The sequence below is a fragment of the Myxine glutinosa genome, chromosome 3 (assembly GCF_964187855.1).
Source record: "Myxine glutinosa chromosome 3, kmMyxGlut1.1, whole genome shotgun sequence".
Lineage (NCBI taxonomy): Eukaryota > Metazoa > Chordata > Myxini > Myxiniformes > Myxinidae > Myxine > Myxine glutinosa.
In genome coordinates, this window is record NC_136263.1 from 136,592,420 (window position 1) to 136,618,514 (window position 26,095).

General features: G+C 47.4%; 1 protein-coding gene and 1 long non-coding RNA gene across 2 annotated transcripts in view; one reads left to right on the top strand and one right to left on the bottom strand.

The window, feature by feature from the left end:
• LOC137423183 (rhotekin) overlaps positions 1 to 26,095 on the top strand; it is a 90,425-nt gene that overhangs the window by 50,565 nt on the left and 13,765 nt on the right. The window contains exon 10 of the mRNA XM_068110068.2: positions 17,309 to 17,450. Within this exon, the coding sequence (XP_067966169.2) occupies positions 17,309 to 17,450 (142 nt within the window). The remainder of the gene's footprint in view (positions 1 to 17,308; positions 17,451 to 26,095) is intronic.
• Positions 1 to 26,095, bottom strand: part of LOC137423186 (uncharacterized) — a 39,632-nt gene that overhangs the window by 13,203 nt on the left and 334 nt on the right. The gene's annotated exons all lie outside the window — the stretch shown is intronic.

Consider the following 26,095-nt stretch of genomic DNA (forward strand, 5'->3'; position numbering starts at 1 on the left):
AAATCCAGGAGCTGTCTGGCTTGCACTTCAGCACAACTCCCTTGCCTTGCCTCTGCCATTATCTTCCTCTTTACGATTTTACTTCCACCAGGTGGCAGGCAGTCATCGCTAGGAATCAACAAGTCTGTGAGGCATAAAGTCCCACAAACACAAGGATATACTTGGCAGAATCGCCCATTTACACATAGAGGATGAAATATCTCGTTTATTAGTCGACAAAACACAACATATAACACATTCGATAACACGATTTTAAAATATGGTTACTTTGAAATAATTTTTCACTTGCATGAGTAGGATCTATCAAACTTTATCTTACGTATGTGATTTTCACCGAGTTGTTGTTTTGTATGTAGCCTGTGGCTGCTGGTTGCATCATTTTTCTAGAAGTGTGGCTGTGCCGCTGATGCAGTGCCCCTGTTACTGGTAAACTGGTACAGCACACAATTTGTCGACCTCGGAAGGATGACAGGTTGAGTCAACCCACCTGGTGTTGTTTAATTGGCACCACAGGGGCTCAAAATCATGACCTTAACATCTTAAGCCAGGTACTTCAACCGTTAAGCCAACACCAGGCTTCCCCTGCCCCCCTCCACCCCCCCGAGTCATGTGACTTGAATTGTTAATTCACTTATTGGGGTTTGAATCATTCTGATCAATAGCGGGGAAACCCCTTTGAGTCATCCATGTGCATCAGTTGTAAAAAGCTTTACTCCAACATACTGTTGTCATTTCAACCTAACGGCTTTAAATAAAGCAAACTCGAGATTCTCAACTTGGAAGGTATTTTATTTGGCAGTAAATAATATCATCTTCGTTTAATGACCTTTTCCCCTATATTCGGTTGTTTTATGTATAAACAAGCTACAGCGAAATGGGAAGGGGGAAACACCAACAGCAGAGTTAAAAGTGGGAGTGAGATCAAAGGGATGGGGAGAAGGACCTGTGGGGTGAACAAGCTGCACACACACTGGATGAAACACAGCAATAAGAGGATGGGGGGTGTGGGGTTGAAACAGAAAAGGAAAAAATACAACCGACAATGGACAAACAAAAAGGAGACACGGGGGAAAAGAACAATAACTTGGGAAAAGGAGTGCTTGGGAACGGGGTAATTTTTTTTTTTTTTTTATATATGTGGGCTAAGGCTTGTAATAGATTTGACACACACACACACACACACACACACACACACACACACACACACACACACACACACACACACACACACACACACACACACACACACTCAATTAATTGTACAGTATCGGTTGTTCCTAAACTTAAATATAAATAATTTAAAGGATTGCTGTAAATGATGTTAATTTTACAACATCCCGTATTCAACTTTATTTAAATTTTAAACCTCAAACATAGTTTCTCCACCTAAAGCAAGAACTTTAACCCGTAAGCAATTGACTAGTTTCCCGACTGCACGGATCATCAGCTGGGCACCGTTCTTCCTCAAGGTTTCAATCCTTTCAACCCAGTTGGGAACGAGCAAGGGAAGTCTCAGACACACACACACACACACACACACACACACACACACACACACACACACACACACACACACACACACACACACACACACACATCGTTTTTCATTTCTGTTCCTCACAATTCTATCTCTCTCTTTTATTCACAGACACACACACACACACACACACACACACACACACACACACACACACACACACACACACACACACACACACACACACACTTAATTAATTGTACAGTATCGGTTGTTCCTAAACTTAAATATAAATAATTTAAAGGATCGTTGTAAATGATGTTAATTTTACAACATCCCATATTCAACTTTATTTAAATTGCAAATCTCAAACATAGTTTCTCCACCTAAAGCAAGAACTTTAACCCGTAAGCAATTGACTAGTTTCCCGACTGCATGGATCATCAGCTGGGCACCGTTCTTCCTCGAGGTTTCGATCCTTTCAGCCCAGTTGGGAACGAGCAAGGGAAGTCTCAGACACACACACACACACACACACACACACACACACACACACACACACACACACACACACACACACATACATACACAAAAATATACACACACATAAATATACACACACACACACACACACACACACACACACACACATATAAATACACACACACACACAAATATACACACACACACACACACACACAAGGATATACTGACGAGACTTTTTTTTTTAAAGTTTAGACGGAAGTGTCACTACATTTTCAGGCAATGCCAAGGGAAGTATTTTGCAAAGAATAGGAAACTATCATGTTTGCTAAACTGAAGGTTTTTAAAAGTGCCAATCAGGCGATTTGTGTTCTGCATAAATCAGTTGAAAAAAAATAAAAAATTCAAATGCTGCAAAAAAACGTAATCAGAGAGTACGCTGGTCCTTTCGATGTGAAGTAGGGATGGCGTGGAAAAATGTCGGCCTCATCTGCTACATGCAAAACTAAAGTTGGGGTATCTTCTCAAAAAAGTCACTTAGGCTACATCTCAGAGCCTACCTGGTCTGATCAACTGATTGTCGAGGCAGGGATCACTTTTCAATATTCCAGACCATGGAAAAAGGGGAAAAGGAAAAAAACAAGTTCGGTCAAACCCATTTCCGAGCTGTTGGCTTAGCGGTTCGGGTGCCGGCTGGGGATCCTAGGATCCTGGGTTCGAATCCCGGTCGATCGCTGAATTAACGCCAGAGGGGTTGACTCACCTGTCATCCTTCCGAGGTTGGCAAATTGAGTACAAGCTCACTGGTGTGTCGTGTGTGTCGACACACGTCGCAAGCCCTGTCGCAAGCCCTGTGTGTCGCAAGAGGCGACTAACAGGTTTGGCGGCAGGAAGAGCATCCGGCCATAAAACATTGCTTCAAAAAAAAGGCCAACCCCTGCTCTGCAGGCAAAAATGGCCTCTAAAGGTGTTTTTTTTTTTTGGTTTTTTTTTGTATTTCGGAGCTGCCTCTATCAATGGCAATGATTCTGGTACCATCCGACAGAGTTTTACTTCGTGCAGCATCCTTTGGTGCTGTAATTTTATTAGCTTGAAAGGATTCCACAAAACTTATGGAAAAATACAATCCGTAAAAGCGTATGGGAAAAAATGATGACGTCATCGGTCACGTGGTTCGGCCATCATATTTGTTTTAATACAAAAGCCCTAAAAACCACTGAAAACACGCCCTGGCGAGGGTCTGCAATCTCTGATTGCTCTTTCTAGCTTTAAATGTTTTTATGGCTCCGCCGACGAAGTTGCCGGAGGCATTATGTTTTCAGGTTGTCCATCCGGCTGTCTGTCCGTCCGCCCGTCCGTCCATCCATGATAGGTTTTCGTAGCTGCGATAACTTGTGAATGGCTAAAGGGATCTTCGTCAAATTTGGCACAGGTATGTATAATGAGGTAAAGATGAACTGATTTAGATTTTGGACTCACGAGGTCAACGGGCAAAGGTCAGAGGTCATGTTAGGTAAAAATACTGCTACCGCGATAACTTGTGAACCAGTGATGGGAGTCTGACCAAATTTGGTACACTTATGTAGAATGATGTAAAGATGAACTGATTAGATTTTGGGGTCAAGAGGTCAAAGATCAAAGTCTGTAATAGGTCTATAACCTGAGAACGACTAAACTGATCTCATTCAAACTTAGTACAGGCATGTACAATGATGTAAAGATTAAGTGATTCGATTTTGGGGTCATAAGTCAGTCTGTAATAGGTCTATAACTTGAGAACAGCTGAAGTAATCAAATTCAAACTTAGTACAAGTATGTATCATGATGTAAAGATTAACCTATTAGATTTTGAGGTCAAAGGTCAAAGGTCAAATCTGTAATAGGTCTATGACTTCAGAACGGCTGAAGTGATCTAATTCAAACTTGGTACAGACATGTATAATGACGTAAAGTTTCACTGATTAGATTTTGGGGGTCCCGTGGTCAATATGTCAAAGGTCAGAGGTCATGTCAGGTAAAAATGTGCTAACTTTGGCACAGCTGAATGGATTTAAATCAAACTTGATACAAGTATTATAATGATGTAATAATGTGGGCAGCGGCATAACAGTCGAAGTCGTGACGTCGAAGAGTGTTCTAGTTATTACTTGTAAACCTTTCTTCAGAAATTTACCGCCGTTGATGCAACATCTTTTACACCATCTTGTTTAACACTTTACATGAGTTTTTGTGCCTGCTTTTTGTGTTCTTTATGATGTCCCTACAAACAGTGGTCTATAACGATAATTGTATAATGTTTGGAATGATTTTCAATTTTGTTTGACTGCCAGACAGGCAGACAGAGTGAAATAAAAATCGCACCCGTGTCCAAAGGAAGCGGTTCAGTTTGGCATTTTAAATATGAAATAGGCAAAGCCTAGAAACAAATGAAACCCTTTACAATTAAACATGGTGGGTTAGAAAAGTTATTCTTCATTTTTGATGACAGACAGATATAGCCAAATATTGAAGCAGCTTCACTGCTTAAAAATGATCTCACTCCTCTCTGTGAGATCAGGACGATATTCCATTAAAAAAATTTCAGAGAAAACGTTTTGCCAAAGTGCAGGTTTGTGTTCCTATTCAAGTTGTACAGTGTTCAAAATGTAAAATTCAATTGAAACTAGAACGCCACTCAGTAGAGCGCACACTCCCGCCGTGGGTCAAGTTGGAATAGTACGATTTCACAAAAGTTTGAGGGAATAGTTCAGTGACAACACAAGACAAATCACCCCAAATCCACTTTTTGAAATACCAACCTCTTTCCTGGAAGTCCTTGGTGTCCTTGTGTTTATACTTCTCCCACCCCCTCTCCCCCCCCCCCCCCCCCTTCCCTCGCCGCCTCCCCCAAGCCCTCTGCCTCCCACACATTCCCGATCCTGCTCTCAAATGTTGTGTTTATGTGCTTCCCCTTCTTTCCCCATCTTGTCTACCGCTCCCTTTTTTATATACTTTGTTTGTTTGTCTGTTTGATTTGTTTGTGTGATAAATGTTAGCTCTTTCACGAACCTCGATTCTGTATACAAAAAAAAAAAAAAAAAAAAAAGACAACACAAGACAGACTGCACAGATATATATTTAGAATATATAGAAGATAATGTTTTTTAAAAAGGCAATTTCACTTACATTTTCGGATTCAGCGTCCAATTCTATATAAGTGAGTGTATTTTGAGGCGTGTGTGACTTCAAATAAAATTGTAAGCCAGGAAAACCGTTCGTTTCATTCCTTAGGGATACAACATGTAAAACTGGCCCAAACGTCAAAACAAAACTCGCTCATTTTAAGTCGTGCAAGCTAATGCGCCCACTCATTCTTCTGGGAAGAATCCCGTGCACATGCTTGTCACACTTATAACTCACCTAAGTCTTTATAAGTTCATCAAATACTGACACCGCGATTGACATTCGCTGAGGTAAATGTTGATATCTCTTCTGAGGTAGAAAAACAAACAAACAAACAAAAAAAACAGTTTTAAGGCATTATACGTATCAAACGACATATTTTATGGAACGGGAAAACCTAATACACACTTTGGTGGTTTTAAAATGACAGAATATGTCTTTATTAGAAAAAAAACAAAACAACAACCTTGAAGACGACGCTACTAACGAAATACACCGCTCTAACGCATAACCACGAGTTTAAACTACATTTACAACAAATATGAAAACTATTTTCATATCACAATGTTAAATATAGAATATATAGAAGATAATGTCAAAAGAAAAATGAGCCCCCTCTTCCAATGGTAAACAATCCTTCAAAAAATTCCTGGATCCGGAATAATATCCTGAACTTCACCAAAAACTAAACAATTCTTCCTTATCCCAAGGGCAATCATCCCACCAACTTTCATCCAAATCCGTTACGAACTTTTTCAGATATCTTGTTCACAACCACACGAACACAACACACACGGACACGATCGAATGCATTAGTCCCTGGCGGGAGTAATTAAGTTGTTCCTCGATCATAAACTGACATCTGCAGACAGACAGACAAAGTTAATTAATTGCATAACTCCACTTTTTGCTTTGCACACTCGGGTAATAACGGTCTTCCATTTGCGACTCTCCGATCCTCCTGTACCTGTCCTGACTCCAGTGAGCTATTAAAGATATCGGTGAACATCCTACTTATCTGCTTTGCAACCTCCCTCGAAACCCTCAGGTGCATATTATCTCGCCCTGGCACTTGATCTACTATTAAATTTCCAAGCTCTCTTTGTTTACTTCCTGGACCTGGACCTGGATCTTCTGTAGAAGCCCTTCCTTAACTCCTTGATAAGGCCTGGTGTTCGCTTCACTGTTAAGATTGCTGGCTTAAGATCTTTGGGTCCTGAGTTTGAACCCCTCTCGTGCCGTTAAGTAACACCAGGTGGGTTGACTCAGCTTGTCATCCTTCCGAGGTTGATAAAATGAGTACCAGCTTACTGGTAACAGGGGGCACTGCATCAGCGGCTCAGCCGCACTTCCAGAAAAATGTTGCAACCAGCAGCCACAGGCTACATACAAAACAACAACAACCACCTTGATAGATACTCTCAGCTATTGGCGATTCCCATGATGTGTTCTTGTGTAAATGTTGATGCGAAATACCTGTTTAATAAGCCTGCCATCCCTGTGCTATTTATTCCTCAATGGGTCCACACTTGTCCTAACCTGTTTTTTTTACCCCTTATATACTTAATCATAATATCAAAGCGTTCTATTTAATATTGTTAACCATATCCTTTTGCCTTGTCTAGTGATTTTCTTAACTATAATCTGTTTAATCCTACCTGATAGAGCCAAGAAGGAAGCGGACAACGCGGGTAAAACAAAAGAGTCTTTATTGACAAGAGGTCACTGTAGCACTGGCGCGCTCCGGGCTGCGCGCCCGGTGTATATCCTGAGGCCACGTCTACCCCTCGGCGTGGCCGCCGCCCACTTGGTGCGCGGAATGATGTCACCACGCCAGTGAGCTTCCGTGTCCGCCACACGCGCCCCCCAGAATTCCCGCGCACCTGGAGGGCCAGTTTGCGGGGCAAACGGATGACCCGGCCGAAGCGCCCTCTGGTGACCGGCGGCGTCCGGGGTGCAGGGATGCCAGCTGGGATGCCCCCGGCTGTACCCGGGATGGGTGCCGGACCGGGGGGCGGCGTGCCGGCGGTGCCGGGGTCCGCCCGCAGGGGGGCGGCCCCGACGCGGGGGCCGAGCCACCGGCGGTGGGTGGTCCACGTCGAGGTGGGCCGGCTTGAGGCGGTCTATGGAGACCCGGTCAGGAGTGCTGCCGATGTCCAGGGTGAAATGTTTCACCCCGGTCTCCAGCACGCGGAAAGGCCCGTCATACGGGGGCCGCAGTGGTGTCCGGTGGGCGTCGTGCCGGACGAAGACGTACTCCGCGGTGCGGAGCTCCGGGGCGACGTGTGTAGGAGGGTGCCCGTGGTGCGCCGTCGGCACCGGGGCGAACCTCCGGGCGGTCTCCTGCAGCGCGGAATGCTCCTGCGCCGCGGACCATGGTGCCGTGGGGTCGGGGAGGAACTCGCCAGGCACCCGCAGCAGTTGTCCAAAAACCAACTCTGCCGCGGAGGCGTGCAGGTCGTCCTTGGGCGCCGTCCAGAGGCCCAGCAGGACCCAGGGGAGCCTGTCGACCCAGCCGCCGTCACGGAGGGTGGCCCAGAGCGCGGCCTTCAAGGAGCGGTGGAAGCGCTCGCACAGGCTGTTGGCCTGGGGGTGGTAGGCCGTGGTTCGGTGCAGCTGGACCCCGAGCCCCCACGCGACCGCCCCCCAGAGCTCCGAGGTGAACTGGGGGCCGCGGTCGGACGAGATGTCCGAGGGGGCGCCGAACCGGGCGACCCAGGTGGCGATGAACGCCTGTGCGATGTCCGCCGCCGTCGTCGCCGCCAAAGGCATGGCTTCCGGCCACCGGGTGGTGCGGTCCACCATGGTGAGGACATGGGTAAAACCCCGCGAGGGGGGCAGAGGTCCCACCAGGTCCACGTGAACGTGGTCGAACCGACGTTCCGGCACCGTAAACGGGGCCAAGGGGGCCTGGGTGTGTCGGTGCACCTTTGCGCGCTGGCACGCGAGGCACGTCCTGGTCCAGCCGCGGACGGCCTTCCGGAGGCCATGCCAGACAAACTTGTCGGCGACCAACCTCTGGGAGGCCTTCGTGCCCGGGTGGAACAGGCCGTGGATGGCGTCAAAAACCTGGCGCTGCCAGCCCGCGGGCACGATGGGGAGAGGCCGCCCGAGGGAGACGTCGCAAACGAGGGCCGTGCCCACGCCGTCGAAGGGCACCTCAGTGACGTGGAGGCCCATGACGGCGGTCCGCAGGGCCTGGACCCCGGGGTCGGCGGCCTGGTCCGCCGCCATCCGGGCATAGTTGATGCCAAGGTGGACTGCGTGGGCGACGGCCCGGGAAAGGCAATCGGCCACCGGGTTGTCCTTTCCCGCGACGTGCCGGATGTCCGTCGTGTACTCGGACACGGCCGCGAGGTGACGCTGTTGCCGGGCCGACCACGGCTCGGCGACCTTGCCCATCGCGAAAACCAGCGGCTTGTGGTCGACGAAGGCCGTGAACGCACGGCCCTCGTGCAGATGGCGGAAGTGCCTGACCGCCAGGTGAAGCCCAAGCAACTCGCGGTCGAAGGGACTGTAACGGCGTTCGGGCGGGCGAAGCTGCCGGCTGAAGAACGCCAGCGGTTGCCAGGCACCACGCACCCATTGCTCGTGCACCGCACCCACCGCGTAGTCCAAGGCGTCGGACGTGAGAGCGATCGGTGCATCGGGCGCCGGGTGCGCGAGCATGGTGGCGTTGGCCAAGGCGAGCTTCGCGCCCGAGAATGCCGCGTCCATCTGCTTGGTCCAGGTAACGTCACCTTTGCCCGGCTTCCCTCGAAGGGCCTCGTGTAAGGGGCGCAGGAGCTGGGCGATGCGTGGCAGGAACCGATGGTAAAAGTTTACCATGGCCAGGAACTCCTGGAGCCCCTTGATCGTGCGGGGGTGCGGAAACCCCTTCACCGCCTCCACCTTGGCCGGTAGGGGGACGGCCGCGTGCCTGGTGATGCGGTGCCCCAAAAAGTCGATTCCGGTGACGCCGAACCGGCACTTGGCGGGGTTCACGATGAGGCCATGCTGGCCCAGGCGTTCGAAGAGCGTGCGGAGGTGATGAAGGTGCTCTTCGCGGGACGCGCTGGCGACGAGGATGTCGTCCAGGTAGACGTACAAAAAATCCAAGCCGCGCAAGACGCTGTCCATTAGGCGCTGGAACGCCTGAGCCGCATTTTTCAAACCGAAGGGCATCCGAAGAAATTCGAAAAGCCCGAATGGCGTGATGACAGCCGTCTTCGGGATGTCCTCCGGCCTGACAGGGACCTGATGGTAGCCGCGTACGAGGTCCACCTTTGAAAAGAAGGACATCCCAGCCTACCGGGCGGAGAAGTCCTGTATGTGGGGGACGGGGTAGCGGCCGGGGGTGGTGGCGTCGTTGAGGCGCCGGTAGTCCCCGCACGGTCGCCATCCCCCGCCGGGCTTGGGCACGATGTGGAGCGGGGACGCCCACGTGCTCTCGGAGCGCCGCACGATGCCGAGGCGCTCCAGCATAGCGAAATCCGCTTTCGCTACCGCAAGCTTCGTCGGCTCGAGGCGGCGTGCCCGGGTGGCCCGGCGGTAGGAATGTGGTGTTCCACCCCATGTTTGACGGTCCCCGCCGAGAAAGTGGGCCGCGTGAGGGCCGGGAAACCCGCGAGGAGGCGGGTGAATTCATCCGCTGCCGGAAGCGTACAGATGAACGTGGCCGGAACCGAACCGCTCAGCAAGCCGCTCGGCGAGCCACTCGATGAGCCGCTCTGTGAGCTGCTCAACGAGCCGGGCAGCGCGCACGCGAGCGAGCTGAACATCTCAGCCTGGACAAGCCTTCTGCGCTTTACATCCACCAGTAATCCATTAGCACATAAGAAGTCCGCGCCGAGCAGTGCCATGGGCACGTCGGCCGTAACGAACGACCAACGGAAAACCTGCCCTCCGTACCGCAGAGAGACAGCATTTTCCGTACGTGCGTATAGACGTACCATTGGCCTCAAGCAGCGCGGGACCTCGGCCCGCGGTTTGCTTGTCGGACGTACCGGCAGGAACGACACTCACCTGCGCTCCCGTGTCGCACAGGTAACGGCGCCCGGACAAGGTGTCCGTTATGTACAGGAGGCTGTTTGAATAACCGACGCTCAAAGCCGCCACCGAGCGTCGGCTCGCCCGTTTCCCGACCTGCCGAATGAGCACGGCGGGCGACACTGCCGAGCCTCGTGGCCGAACTTGGCGTGGAAGAAACACCAGGTGGGCGGCTGCGGCGGCGGAGGCCGCGGTTTTCTTCGCGGCGGCGGCGGTGGTGGGCGGGGCGTGGTGGCGGACACGAGGTGCGGTGCATCAGGGAAAGCCTCGGGAGCCGCGGCGACAGCGCCAAGACTCGCCTGCGTGTCCAAAGCCGCGTAGTATTTGTCGGCCTCGGCAGCGAGCGCGCGGGGTTCCGTTAAGGCAGAACCGGCCAACGCGAGGCGGACCTGTGCCGGCAGCTGGCGTCTAAATAACGCCCGGAATAGGGCGTTCGGGGTTTCGTCGCCCATGAGCGCCAGCATATGATCCATACGGACCGACGGTCGCGTGTCCCCGAGGTCGGGGAGGTCCAAAAGGCGATCGGCCCGTGCGTCCACCGTAAGGCCGAACGTGGCGAGGAGGAGACTCTTGATCGCCCCGTACCTGTCGTCGGCCGGTGGGGTCCTCAGGACCGACACGACGCGGGCGGCCGTGCTGGCCCCGAGGGAGGCGACCACGTGGCAGTAACGTGTCTCGTCCGCCGTGATGCCTCGGAGCCTGAACTGGGCTTCGGCCTGCAGGAACCAGATCTCCGCCTGAGCTTCCCAGAACTCGGGGAGCTTCATTGCTACCGCGTTGGTTGCCATGTCGGGTGGTCAGCGACGGCTGACCAGAACGTCGGAGGTCACCAATAAAGCGCGGTGCTTCGCACGCTCCTTGCTTACCAAGAAGGAAGCGGACAACGCGGGTAAAACAAAAGAGTCTTTATTGACAAGAGGTCAATGTAGCACTGGCGCGCTCCGGGCTGCGTGCCCGGTGTATATCCTGAGGCCACGCCTACCCCTCGGCGTGGCCGCCGCCCACTTAGTGCGCGGAATGATGTCACCGCGCCAGTGAGCTTCCGTGTCCGCCACAGTTAACCATATCCTTTTGGCTTGTCTCGTGATTTTCTTAACTATAATCTGTTTAATCCTACCTGATATGAGTCTGAGTCCACTCCTGTTATTTTACACTTAATGCCTTCTGTTTCTTCGATAGTACAATAGTACACCTTACCTTACTACTCACCCAACCGAGCCTCTTTCTTCCTCTAGTTTTACACCTCATTGGAATCTACCTTCTCTACACCATACGCATTTGCTCCTTGAAGGTTGCCCATTTCTTTGATGCTTATTACCCTCAAACACCATTTGCCATTCATTTACCTTTCCTTTGCTTCGCTCTATCCCAGTACACACCTCAAAGCACACTTGTTATCATGCTGGTTGGAAGGAGCAACAGCAAAAGTAGGTCAACCGACAGAGCTAAAAATACATTCTAATGATCACCGTCTTATTCTCTCCCTCTCTTCTAGACCCTGTTCAATGCACAGACACACACACACACACACACACACACACACACACACACACACACACACACACACACACACACACACACACACACACACATACACACACACACACACACAGTTAGTTTGTTGCTGTTTAAATTTTTGCAAACCTCATATTTTTTCCACATGTCCGAACTGTTTTTGCCACATTCCAAATTGCATTCCGTGTGGTCTGACATGGATCCAATCATTTGATACCTGCATCACTCACTATGGAGTATTGCAACTCCTCATGTCACCTTCCCTCCCCCCCCCCCTTTTTTAACCATGCACTATATCCTTATTTTTATTGTCATTTATTAATGACCTCATTCCTTTCCTTCGCCTCATTTTGATTTGTATTCTGAATATGTCGTGCCCTCTGTACGCCCCTCTGTATCCTCATAGCAGCGTGAGTGTACATGATTTCACAATCCAGCTTGGGGTGTGAAACCACAAACTGGAATTTGTACGGCTGAGTTTTAATAATGTGAACGTTTCGTTTTTGTACAGGACAAGGGTACGGCATGTAGTCATTAAGAATGACATCCTGTAATATGGGAAGGGGACACACATCGACCACAATGTTGTGGATGAGCATTTTATAGACCAGACCAGGTGGGGGCAGATAGATAATCCCACCATGAAGGTCGTTCGTCAGCCGACTGAGTTTTTTTTACCACCAATCCAATAATCCCGAAAGGCAGTCGTTTCCTGTAAAGCTTAAAATGCAAATCCCCAATGCTGCTGCTTTCAGCTGGATTTAAACACACAACCTGTAGGATGCCAGGCCAGATTCCACACCATGGGGGCATTGTCCAAATCTGATCTTGTATGTTCTTTTTATTACCTTTGTCTCCTCTGAACATTTCATCATCACTTAATGTTTATAGCTCTGTCACCTTCATCATAATCACCTAGTCTCGCTTGCTACTTGTCCTTCGACATTCTTATGGAGCCTCGTTTGGCCTCTGTTCAGACACCTGTCACCAATAGGGCTGTAGATTTATTGTCAAAAAGTGCCTTTAAAATGGCGGAACTGCGAACTAGCTTCCCACCAGCTACTTTTGGTATTTTTTATAAAGTAGGGGCCTTGACAAGTTCACAAACCAAAAATACCCAGAATCCCTCTGGGGGAGCATGCTTAAATGACGTCATCAAAATGGCTGCCAAAATTGTAAAGTTTGGCATTGTGTTCAGGTGCTGACGTGGTACCTAACCGTTTATATAGTAGTTTTACTGTCAAGAGAAAAAACATCAGCCTTTCCCTGGGATGAACACTGTTTCATTTGTGGAGAACCAGAGAATAAAAAGAAAGGAATAAAACCTACAGCAGCGAATATGAAGCCAGCAGAAGTTCGTGAGAATGTGCTTACAACAATGGTTCTGATTACAAAAATGATTCCCAAATACTTCACCGTGCAGTTAGTATTATTCGCAGAGACATAGAAAAATTACAACCAACAACTGAATACCCTAATACCCAAGAAATTGATCTTAATGCATCAGCTGCGTTTAATTTAAATATTATTTAAATATTATAATTAAATTATTAAATTAATTGAAATGCATTGCATGCATTTAAATTAATTTATTATTTAAATATTATTTAAAATATTATTAAATATAATTAATAATATTATTTTTAAATATTATTAAATATTAATATTATTAAATATAATATTTAAATCAGATACTAGTATCATTTTATTACAGATCAGGACACAGGGACCCTCAATGTAAAAACAAAATACAAAAACTTAATAAAAATGGAGGCCATCTTGATGACGTCACTTGAACATGTTCCCCCAAAGGGATTCTGGGTATTTTTCGTGTGTGAAGTAGTCAGGGCCCGTACTTTATAAAAATATCAAAATTAGCTGGTAGGAAGCTAGTTGCCACTTCACCCTCATTTTCATGCTCAATCTGTAGCCCTACATGTTTGAATTCTGTGTAAGTTTTTTATTGGTCCCCAACATGGTGTCAGCCCAGCTGGGGGCTGATATTTTCGGTCTTGTCAGCCTGTTTGTCCATCCAGGCCGCTACTCAAAAATGATCAGACACGTGTTTTTCATATTCAGCGCACATATGCTATAATATGTGGGCACGAGACACGTGAAATTATTTTGGGATCGGAACCAATTTGGAATTCTGGAAAACTTTTCCAGGAGAGAATAAATGTTTTTAAACTTATTAGTATGATCATGTACAAGATACATGAATAAGAATGGGAAAAAAACGATTCACAATGATTCAAATGGGGACGACATAATGCGAGGAGCAATATTGGAGCGTGTGGCACAAGAAAAGGCACAAAAAGTCTTGGAGCGTCTGGGGTGGTTGTCGATGCTGGAGATGAGCAAACACCACGGTGATAGAATCCCTGTGATTGTATTGAAGAGGTGTTGTCCTGAACTGTCACCAATTCTTGTCAAGCTACTGAACATGTGCTTGTCTGCTTCAGTGTTTCCTTCATCATGGAAAGTGGCTTCTGTTGTCCCTGTTTTCAAGGGTGCCGGTAGGCATTCTGAACCAAGTAACTATCGCCCCATTAACATGCTTCCTGTAATAAGTAAGGTATTTGAATGCGTCATCAATGAACAACTTCTCAGCCATCTGGAGGACAATGAACTTCTCACTGGCTGCCAGAATGGATTCCGCTATTCTCGCTCCACTGGTGATCTGCTATCCTTAATTACGGATCATATCAACAGGGCATTGGAGCTCAAGGGTGAAGCTCAATTCGTTGCTTTAGATATCTCAAAAGCCTTTGATAAAGTTTGGCACAGGGGTCTTGCTCCACAAGCTTCAGTCATATGGTGTATCTGGAGTTATTGCATTCAATCATCTCTAGTGGGGCGGCCTAGCCCAAATATTCAAAAGAATTGTGCATTTTGTGAAACAAGCACCAAATTTGGCACAAATGTACATTAATATGTTGCGAACATTTTCAGATATTGCGCCACTTGAAATTCCGTAATTTTTTTTTTCAAATTTTTTCAAATTTCGTAATTTCAAATTTTTCGGGTGACACCGTCACAATTTCGGTCTTCGAGGCCGGCCGATAGGCAAAGTGTGACCGGAAGGGACGAGATTCTCCTGACCACGTGGCCCTCGATCTGGGAAGCGAGAGGCGTTCCATTAGTGGACGCGCCCCTCACGCCCGACTTTTGGGCGGCCCCGGCAGGCCGTTTGTTTTGACGTTCCGTGACAGGCCCCGCACCCCCACCTCCGGGCCGACCGGAAGCTTGTGCTGAGTACATCATACCTGAACAACTCAGTGAGGCAGAACACAGCAGTGCACACCAGGGTGACCCCTTCAGTGCATAAACCAATTAACCTGTCCACTGCAGGGCATATAGAAATGAAGTTATTTTCTGCATATAATAATAATATAAGTTCAGTTCTATATAACAATTTCTGTTATCACCACTACCACTACAACTACCACTACTACAAGCTTTGTCTGGAATTTTGTGGACTAACAGACAAACAGACATACAGACAAGCTGGGATCAAAACATTACCTCCTTCCACCATTGAGTGTAGAGGTAAACATCATGGAAATTATATCATGCCCTAGATTTAATTCATGCTTACCCGTGTATTTGCTTCACTGGTTCACAAGGTCTTTTGCATACATGTAATTCAGACTCTCGTCTTCATTGCTGACCACACAATGTTCGCAACATATTAATGTACATTTGTGCCAAATATGGTGCTTGTATCACAAAATGCACAATTCTTTTGAATATTTGGGCTAAGCCGCCCCACTATATCGGCCGGCCTCGAAGACCGAAATTGTGACGGTGTCACCCGAAAAATTTGAAATTACGAAATTTGAAAAAATTTGAAAAAAAAAATTACGGAATTTCAAGTGGCCCAATATCTGAAAATGTTCGCAACATATTAATGTACATTTGTGCCAAATTTGGTGCTTGTATCACAAAATGCACAACAGGTTTGCTATGCTGCTACACTACTCAGCTTTCCTTACAAATCACAAGATTAAGGGGGAACTTGAGGGTCAACCTTCTCCAACTTGCTCCATCAATTCTGGTGTTCCACAGGGCTCTGTAAAGTAAATAAACAAGTAAAGCCAACAGGGTTTGAGGTTGTATTCATAGGGGGGTAAATTATAAATAAAAAGAGGTAGTGTTATCTCTCCAGAAATTTATCGAGGCCTCATCTGGAATACTGTGTTCAGATTTGGCCTCCACATATGAGGAAATACATAACTGCCATAGAGCCTGGGTTGAGTGTCGATCAACGAGATTGATTTTGGGGCTAGCTCTACGAAGCTATGAGGAACAACTGAAAGAGACAGGATTTTTTACATTATAAAGGTGCTGATGATGAAGGGATCTGATGGAGATGTTTATAAAGAAAATGAGGGCCATAGACAAAGTAAGTGCAGGTGAGTTTTTTCAGCAGAATGGACACTGGCAGGACCAAGGGCCACATTTTCAGTAAAGAAGGTAACTAGATGGTATTCAGATTACCTGTGCAATACTTACCCTGTGCAGTCAACTTGGTGCGAGCCAACTCTTCTATTTTTGAAGCTTTTAAAAATTTGATCCAACAAGGCTGCCAGATCACGTGACCGATGACATCATAAATTTATATTCTCTAATATAATTGTTGTGTAGATCACGCTCAATAAATTTCAAACTGATCAGACTAAGTGTTGTCGCTGTCAAATTATGATGTCATAATTAAAGCAACAACATTTATTCCCCATGTGGAGTTCTTTACAATGAGCCACATTTCAATATTTACCATGGAGAGGTTTTAGAGATATAAAGGTGCAACGTTTTTTGTTTTTTTTCCAAGATAGCGCCTGTACCACATGACCTATGATGTCATAATTATCATTAGAATATTCTACAGAAGGAGGCACTCCTATGGTCAAAATGTTGTGTCCATCGGACCAACAGTTGCGGAGAATGTTTTTTTTTTTCATACTGATCAGATCAAGCTTGTACTTGTCGAAATATGACGTTATTATGAAGGCACCGATGACATCATCATTAACCTATCATATTCCACATGGGGAGTACTTGAGAATGAGCCATGTTTCCATTTTTTTTCCATTCAGCGGTTTCGAAGATATAGAGGGGTAACGTTTTTCCAAGATGGCGTCCTACCAGGTGACATATGACGTCTTAATTATGAATTAAAAATTATACAGGCGGAGGCACTCCCTCCTGTGTTGAAGTTCTTTATATATTCTTTGTAACTTCGAATTATTTGCTTGTATCCACTTCACCATCACCGCTGCCGAAATACCACCTTAAATTATTTATTTGTGTAACTTCTGCCTTTCGACAATCTTTATTTATTTATTTATTTAAAAGTTAAATCGACACGTCACATTTTTAAGATGCGGTTAGGGAGGCGTGTGTATTTTCCTTAAAGACTGCATTCTTAACTATAAACTGAAACATGACACCTTCAAACTCGACTATTGTAAAATATTACTTATAATGTGATACAAATCGGCACTTTAAAATGAACCAACTTCTTTACTCTCGTACCTGGAAAACGAAATGACGTTTTATAAAAGGTTTTATTTGAATAAGTTTAATGATTTTTTTTTTGGTTTTCGCTTCAAACTAAGTTGAATATATTTTATTTTGCAACAGGGCGGAAGGCTTTCCAGGTGTGATGGAGACATAAAGCTTGATTACGGAGATGATGCCACTTGCTGCATCCTCCTCAGAGCATCGAGTCGGGAAGAGTCTGATCAATGGCTCTTCGCGCTGCAGCAGCAACTGCACCACATGCGTATGTCATCATATCTCCCATTTTAATTCCATACTGTATATTTTTCATTGGACTGACAGGATGGCCTAGAGGTATGCACACTCGCCTCCAAGCTGTCTAGCCCGACCCAGCTATAAACTGTCAGTTTGGTGTTTCACAGGCAGGGTGGTTCACCAAGATGTGTGTGCCGACCCTCGGATGGACCTCCTTTGGGTCGTTTGGGTCTTTGGGGTATTTTGGGTATCTGGAGTATTTTGGGTCTTCAGAGTCCTTGGGGGTATTCTAGGTCTTCATTATCTTTTGTCTTTAACAGTCTACAGGGTATTTTGAGTGTTTGGGGTCCATTGGGCCTTTGGGGTCTTCTGGGTCCTTGGGGTCTTTTCGGTCCTCAGAGTCTTTTTGGTCTTTTAACCGGTGGACACAGTCGTGTTCAAAGATTGCCCCTTAAACCCCCCCCCCCCCTCTCAAATCCCACCTAAAACACTACTCAAAGCCTTTAAAACCTAGCCTTATGAAGGGACGCACACACAAACACACAGACATTGTTTTTTATTTGGTAGACTAGGGGTCCTGTCTGCCAGCACGGGTTGGTGGACATTAAATATCCCATGGTGTCTTTCGCAAAGAGTATGCGAGTATCGCCGGCACCATGGCCAAATTCCACATTCCTGCCCCAACTAGGCGAATGTCAGGCCTGGCCAGGCCTGTTCGTGAAATACTTGGGCCAAGCTTCCTCCAGCCAACCCCGCAAGGTAGGATAACTGACCATTAAATAACAACAACAAAAAATATTTTCAGTATGAGATTTGCATACCACCTTTATAACCATATCTAAAGTAGCATGTTGATAAGGGAATAGGGATTGTTTTAAAATTTAGAAAAGAATACTTGAAAGGGAATAATGTTTGGTGATGGTGATTACAATCTTCCGGTCCCTCGAGCGACGGGGCTTGCTTTGATCTCTCCACGGCATCAAAGTTTGAGTGTTTTCCCGTTCGTTTCTTTGTCAAATTTCCGCTGCGTATTTTGTTGTGTATGTGTTATTGTGTGTTTCTATTTGGTTTTGGTTTTGTAGTTGTTGCAAATTTGTGTGTAATTAGTCGTTTCTTTGTCCGCGTCTCGTGCGGCCTCCTCGTCTCGACTTGTGCCCCGCCCCCTATATTCTCGTTTGTTCTTTCACCTCTGCTCCTGCTTTCTCAAATCCACGTTCTCACTTAGAGACTTTTCCCAGATTGTTTTCATGGTTTTGTTTAAATATTTATTTAAATATGTTTAAACCGCAGCGGTGATCCCCCCCCCCCCCCCCCCCCAGGATTTCCATGTTTTAAACGTTTCCCAGTGTGTACCCTGGATAAGAATAGGTACGCCGTATCCCTGCGTGTCGTAGGAGGCGACTAAGAGGGTTGGCGTCAGGAAGGGCATCCGGCCATAAAAAAACAAAAAAACATTGCCTCAAAAAGAGAACCATGACAATTACAACTACATGTGGGCAGGGTACAGCCCGAAGTGGAGATCGGTTTCTGAGGTTTGGGACATGGAATGTAGGGACTATGACAGGGAGATCAGGAGAAGTGGTGGAAGTATTGGTCAGAAGAAGAGTGGACATATGTTGTGTGCAAGAGACGAGATGGAAGGGAAGTGGTGTGAGAATGGTGAAGGGTAGGCAGGGACAGAAATACAAGTTTGTGTGGCAAGGGTGCCTGGAGGGCGTGAATGGTGTTGGTGTCCTGTTTTCTGAGGAGTTTGTAGACAGTGTGGTGAGTGTGACTAGAGTGAGTGATAGGTTGATGATGGTGAAAATGATGATTGGAAAGCTCTTGGTGAACGTCATCTCGGGATATGCTCCGCAGGTTGGTCGGAGCGATGAAGAGAAGGACAAGTTCTGGTGTGCGATAGAGAAGCTGATGGAAAACGTGAAAGATGAGGAAGTTGTTGTGGTAGGAGGAGACCTAAATGGACATGTGGGAAGGAGTATGGATGGTTTTGACGGAGTTCATGGGGGTTACGGATATGGTGTGAGAAATGGAGAAGGTGAAAGGATTTTGGAGTTTGCTGATGGAGCTGATTTGTTGATTTGTAATACTCAGTTCCAGAAAGAGGATAATAAGCTTGTTACATACACGTCAGGTGGGTCGACGACAACCGTTGACTACCTGATGGTGCGTAGGCGAGATGGGGGCACCTCCGAGACACAAAGGTGATCCCGGGGGAGGAGGCTGTTTCACAGCACCACTTGGTTGTCTGCGACGTAAGGGTGAAAGGTGCGAGGAGAGCTCGGCGGGTGAAGTACCAACCGAGAATGAAGGTGTGGAGGTTGAAAGAGGTGACAGTAAGGGAGGCATTAAAAGAGAGGCTGAGTAGGGTCGAGGATGATGTGGTTGAGCTTGAAAGTGGTTGGATGCCAATGAAAGCTAGTCTGTTGGGAGCCGTTCGTGAGGTATGTGGATGGACAAAAGGACCACCGAGGCACTCGGAAACATGGTGGTGGGATGATGAAGTTGGAAAGAGGATTGACGAGAAGAGGAAGAAGTTCAAGGAGTGGCAGAAGGCGAAGGGTACGGGAGCAGAAACAGCAGAGCATGAAAGTTATAAGGCAGCCAGGAAGGCTGCAAAGAAAGAGGTAGCAAAGGCGCAGGAGGCATGTAGGAAAATGTTCGGAGAACGCTTGGATTCGGAAGAGAGTCAGAAAGCAGTATTCAGGATTGCAAAGCAGATAGCGAAAGAGAGGTGTGATGTGATGGGGGTGAGCTGCTTGAAGGATGAAGTGGGACAAATCGTTGTCGACCCAGATGGAATTAAAGGAAGATGGAAAAGATATATGGAAATGCTGTTGAATACAGAGAATGAATGGGATGGCAACATAGAGAGTAACCCAGTTTTAGGACCGGCAGAGAAGATAACTGAGAAGGAAGTTGAGGAAGCGATAAAAGCAATGAAGGGTAGAAAAGCGGGAGGGCCGACGGGAGTTGTGGGAGATATGTTGAACGCAGCAGGAAGTTGGGGGTGTGAAGAGAATGACAGAGATCTGTAATCTGGTGGTGAAAGAAGGCCGCATTCCAGTGGCTTGGGAACTGAGTACCCTCGTCCCTCTATACAAGGGGAAAGGTGACCCTCTGGAGTGTGGCTCGTACCGAGCGATAAAGTTATTGGAGCATGGAATGAAGGTATTGGAAAGGGTGTTGGAGAGGAGGATAAGGAAGAAAGTGAAGATCGACGAAATGCAGTTTGGATTTATGCCAGGAAGAGGAACGACAGATGCGCTTTTCATTGTGAGGCAGTTGCAGGAGAAGTACATGGAGAAGAGGAAGAAGTTGTTTCTTGGGTTTGTTGATCTGGAGAAAGCATTCGATAGGGTTCCACGCAAAGTATTGACATGGGCATTGAGGAAGTTAGGAGTGGAGGAATGGTTGATCAGAGTAGTGATGGCAATGTACAAAAGAGCGCGCACAGCTGTAAGGACGAAGGACGGGAACAGTGGTGAGTTTGAGGTGAAGGTGGGAGTGCATCAGGGGTCGGTACTAAGTCCACTACTATTTGTAGCTGTGATGGAGGTGCTGGCTCAGAACGTAAAGGAGGGTTTACCGTGGGAGTTGTTGTATGCAGATGATCTGGTGTTGATTGCGGAAAGTATGGATGGACTGAAGGAAAAGATGAACACGTGGAAGGAATGTATGGAGACAAAAGGTCTGAAGGTGAATATCGGAAAGACAAAGGTGATGGCAAGTGGTAAAGCATGTGGTGAGGTGGAAAGAACTGGGAAGTGGCCCTGTGCTGTGTGTAGGAAGGGTGTCGGAGTGAACTCCATTCAGTGTACAATGTGCGCTGAGTGGGTTCATCAAAAATGTAGTGGTCTGAGAGGGTCATTAACCAGTGTGGCAGCTACATTCAAATGTAAGGTGTGCACAGAGGGAGCTGCAGATGGAGGAAATGTTGAGTTGGATCTTGGAGACGGCGTGAAGCTGGAAGGTGTGAAAACATTTTGCTACCTCGGAGACATGCTGAATGGAGAAGGTGGATCAGACTCGGCAACGGTTGCTCGAGTGAGATGTGCATGGAAGAAGTTTCGGGAATTGAGTGGCGTGCTGATGATGAGGGGAGTGTCGTTGAAGCTGAAGGGAAAGGTGTATGCTGCATGTGTGAGAAGTGTTATGATTTATGGGAGCGAGACATGGGTAATGAACGTAGAGCAGCAACGAAGGTTGGAAAGGGTGGAAATGCGAATGGTTCGACGGATGTGCGGAGTATCGTTGAGAGAGAGGAAGACAAATGATGAATTGCGAAAGATGATGGGAATAGAGCCTGTGATTGATGCTGTGAAGAGGAACAGGTTGAGATGGTTTGGTCATGTGTTGAGGAAGGATGAAATTGACTGGTTGAGAAGAGTGATGGAAATGAATGTAGAAGGAAGTAGAAGACGGGGAAGACCGAGAAAGACTTGGCTAAAGATGGTGGAAGAAGAAATGCGGGCAAGGGGGTTAACAAGGAGAGATGCAGAAAATAGGGCAAAATGGAGAAGATTGTCATGGGGACCGCAAGGCTAACCCCCGCTCCAGCAGGGAAAATGGCCTTTAAAATGCATGTTGTTGTTGTTGTTGTTGATGGTGATCCCTGTTTAGTAAGAAGGGCATTCAATTGTTCTTGGAGCAAAACACTCGCAAAAGTTCGAGACTTGCCAACGTTTATAATTTCCCTATATTATGTCTCTTGGCTTAAACGCACTTGCTTCATTTGCCTTTCCAACTCTATAATAAGTAAAAAGAAGTTTTCAGATTGGTACTTCAGCCACTGCTTCAGTCAGTTTCTCGTTGGTGAATCGGGCAGTCAAGCAGTATTCCAGTTAGGGCTGCAGATTGAGCATGAAAAAGAGGGTGAAGTGGCAACTTGCTTCCTACCAGCTAATTTTGATATTTTTTATAAAGTATGGGCCCTGACTACTTCACACACCAAAAATACCCAGAATCCCCTTGGGGGAACATGTTCAAGTGACGTCATCAAGATGGCCTCCATTTTTATTGAGTTTTTGTATTTTATTTTTACACTAGCAGAAGTACCTGGCATTGCCGGGCGGGGGAGGGGAGGGGAACAGGGGGAGGGGGAAGGGGAGGGGAGGGGGGAGGGGGAGGGGGGAAGGGGAGGCGGTAGGGGTAAGGGGAGGGGGGTAAGGGGAGGGGGGTAAGTGGAAGGGTAGGCGGAGGGGAGGGAAGGGGATGGGAAGGGGAGGGGAGGGGGGAGGGGGGAGGGGAGGGGGGAGGGGAGAGGGGGGAAGAGAGGGGGAAGGGGAGGGGGAGGGGGGAAAGGGAGGGGGTAGGGGGGAGGGGGGAGGTAGGGGAAGGGGAGGGGGGAGGCAGGGGAAGGGGTGGGGGGAGTGGAGGGAATGGAGGGAGGGGGGGGGAAGGGGAGGTGGAGGGGGGAGGGGGGGAGGTGGAGGGGGGAGGGGGGAAGGGGAGGTGGAGGGGGGAGGGGGAATGGGAGGTGGAGGGGGGAGGGGGGAAGGCGAGGGGCGGGGGAGGGGGAGGAGGGAAGGGGAGGGGGGAGGAGGGAAGGGGAGGGGGAGGGGGGAGGGGGGAGGGGGAAGGGGAGGGGGAGGGGGAAGGGGAGGGGGGAAGGGGAGGGGGGAGGGGGAGGGGGGAAGGCGAGGGGCGGGGGAGGGGGAGGAGGGAAGGGGAGGGGGAGGAGGGAAGGGGAGGGGGAGGGGGGAGGGGGAGGGGGAAGGGGAGGGGGAGGGGGAAGGGGAGGGGGGAAGGGGAGGGGGGAGGGGGAGGGGGGAAGGGGAGGGGGGAGGGGAAGGGTGGAGGGGGAGGGGGGAGGGGAAGGGTGGAGGGGGAGGGAAAGGGTGGAGGGGAAGGGGGGAGGGGAAGGGTGGAGGGGAAGGGTGGATGGGGAGGGGGGAAGGTGGAGGGGGAAGGGGAGTAGAGGGGAGGAAGAGGAGGGCCAGTCAACAATGACGTTGTAGTTCTTATGGTAGGAGAGCAGTACAACAATCGCGACATCGTCCTGCATCTTCGCAACAGCACGAAGCGGATTTTGGAGACCCACCGATCCTATGACGCCCTCCAGTACCAGCGTTGCCGGCGGGGAAGGGAGACCCGTACATTCCCAACCCGTACATTCGCCCTCTCGACTCAAGCTCACTCGGAAAAAAGCCTCGCACAAATTACACCGTGAAGGCCCAATGGCCATGTCTATGCCACAAATCAAGTACGTGAGCGAGTCTGGCGCACTGAATTGAAAATATATACAACGCTCATACTCCGTGAAAAGTGTAGCCGCCGTATCGCCATCTTGGTTAGCACGACTCGACCACTCGCTTCGCGGATCTCATTTGTTTTGAACGTGTTCCAGATTTTAAAAGCCAGACAACTGTTAAAATGCCATTTTGTGCGGCAATAAACTTCTCCAATCGGTTACGGAAGGGTTGTGGAAAGACGTTTCACAGCTGTTTCAAAGATGTTTAATTCATATCGCACAAAATCGACACGAAACACGATCACACAAAAGGTGAAAAAACGCAATCGCTTTTCGCTCTGAATTACGTGCAAACGCATGACGGAAATCACCATCGCCCAGCATCGAGTGCCAACCCTGATAGCTGCAGGCGCCCGGTAGCTACATCTCCACCTCTGTGTGGTGTGAATGGCAATGGTCATTCTATATATTTTCCATTCAGTGGTCTGGCGGAGAGGATGGAACATCACGTGATCGCTCTGAGCGAATCAGCGAGCTGCTCTGGCACATGCTGGGATTCAATGTATAATGTTCCTCGCTGAAATGCGCTGAGGTAAATATGAATAAAAAATATGGATCTCGTCAAATATTTTTAGATAGGCCATGTCCTTCCCAGGCTCAATGGCCATGTCTATGCCAAATATCATGTACGTGAGCCTCTCCGTTTAGGAGTCTATCGGTAACATATACACACACACAAACAAACACACACACACACACACACTGTTTTATTTATATATATTGAGGGTCCCTGTGTCCTGATCTGTAATAAAATGATACTAGCATCTGATTTAAATATTCTATCTAATAATATTAATATTTAATAATACTTAAAAATAATATTATTAATTATATTTAATAATATTTAAATAATATTTAAATTAAACGCAGCTGATGCATTAAGATCAATTTCTTGGGTATTAGGGTATTCAGTTGTTGGTTGTAATTTTTCTATATCTCTGCGAATAATACTAACTGCACGGTGAAGTATTTGGGAATCATTTTTGTAATCAGAACCATTGTTGTAAGCACATTCTCACGAACTTCTGCTGGCTTCATATTCGCTGCTGTAAGTTTTATTCCTTTCTTTTTATTCTCTGGTTCTCCACAAATGAAACAGTGTTCATCCCAGGGAAAGGCTGATGTTTTTTCTCTTGACAGTAAAACTACTGTATAAACGGTTAGGTACCACGTCAGCACCTGAACACAATGCCAAACTTTACAATTTTGGCAGCCATTTTGATGTCATTTAAGCATGTTCCCCCATAGGTGTTCTGGGTATTTTTGGTTTGTGAACTTGTCAAGGCCCCTACTTTATAAAAAATACCAAAAGTAGCTGGTAGGAAGCTAGTTGCCAGTTCCGCCATTTTAAAGCACTTTTTGACAATAATCTGCAGCCCTAAGTGGTGAAGCCATGTTTTGTCACCACCCACGAAAGGATCTCTATATTCGGCTGGATTTGTAATAAAAAGTTAAAGATGCTCGCAAAACAATGTCAACCATTGTTGTTGATAGTGAGTGCTGAGGTTTCATTGGACTCATCTTGCTGAGACCTTGAACGTACCAAAATGTTTGCGAATTATGGTGAAACAACTGCTTTGTTAAAACCCATGTTTACATGTAGTGTCAACCTTAGTGCAGCAATCCTACTGCATTAGGCGCTCAAGCTTGGGCATCGATTTGTCGGTCAGTGTCATATGCTGCCCATCATGACGCGGCCTAATCTGCATCTGCATTCCGGTGTGGGTCTCATCTGCAGTTAAGACCTGCTCTGGTGGGTATCCTTTCTCATCGCTCAGCTGCACGAGTTGAGCAGGGAACGTTTTGGCTGCGTTTTGGTCCTATGTGTATCATATCGGTCGTGCTACATATCGGTTTTGGCCCTATCTCTCAATGGTGAAGAATCACTTAAAAAAATTATCGGATCTGAATCTGGATCTTCACCAAAATCGAATCGTTTCCTCCTTGTCACATACCCAACCCCTCACCAAATTTCGTCCGAACCCATCCAAACCTTTTTCGATATCGTGCTATATATCGTTTTTGGACCCCATCTGCTGCATACAAGACAACTTAGCTCTTTCACGAGCCTCGATTCAGTATACAAAAAAAAAAAAAAAAAAAAATCTCTCAATAGTGAAGAACCACTTAAAAACTCTCAAAGCCGGATATGTATTTGGATCTTCACCAACATCGAATCGAGTCGTCCTTGTCACACATCCAACCTTTCCACCAAGGTTCATCCAAATCCGTTCATAACCTTTTGAGATATCACGCTATATAATCTGTTTTAGCTCCAACACTCATTGGTGAAAAATCACTTTTAAAAAATTTCGGATCCTGATCTGGATTGGAATCTTCACCAAAATTGAATCAATTATAACCTTGTCACACACCCAACCCCTCCACCAATATTTGTCGGAATCCATCCAAACCCTTTT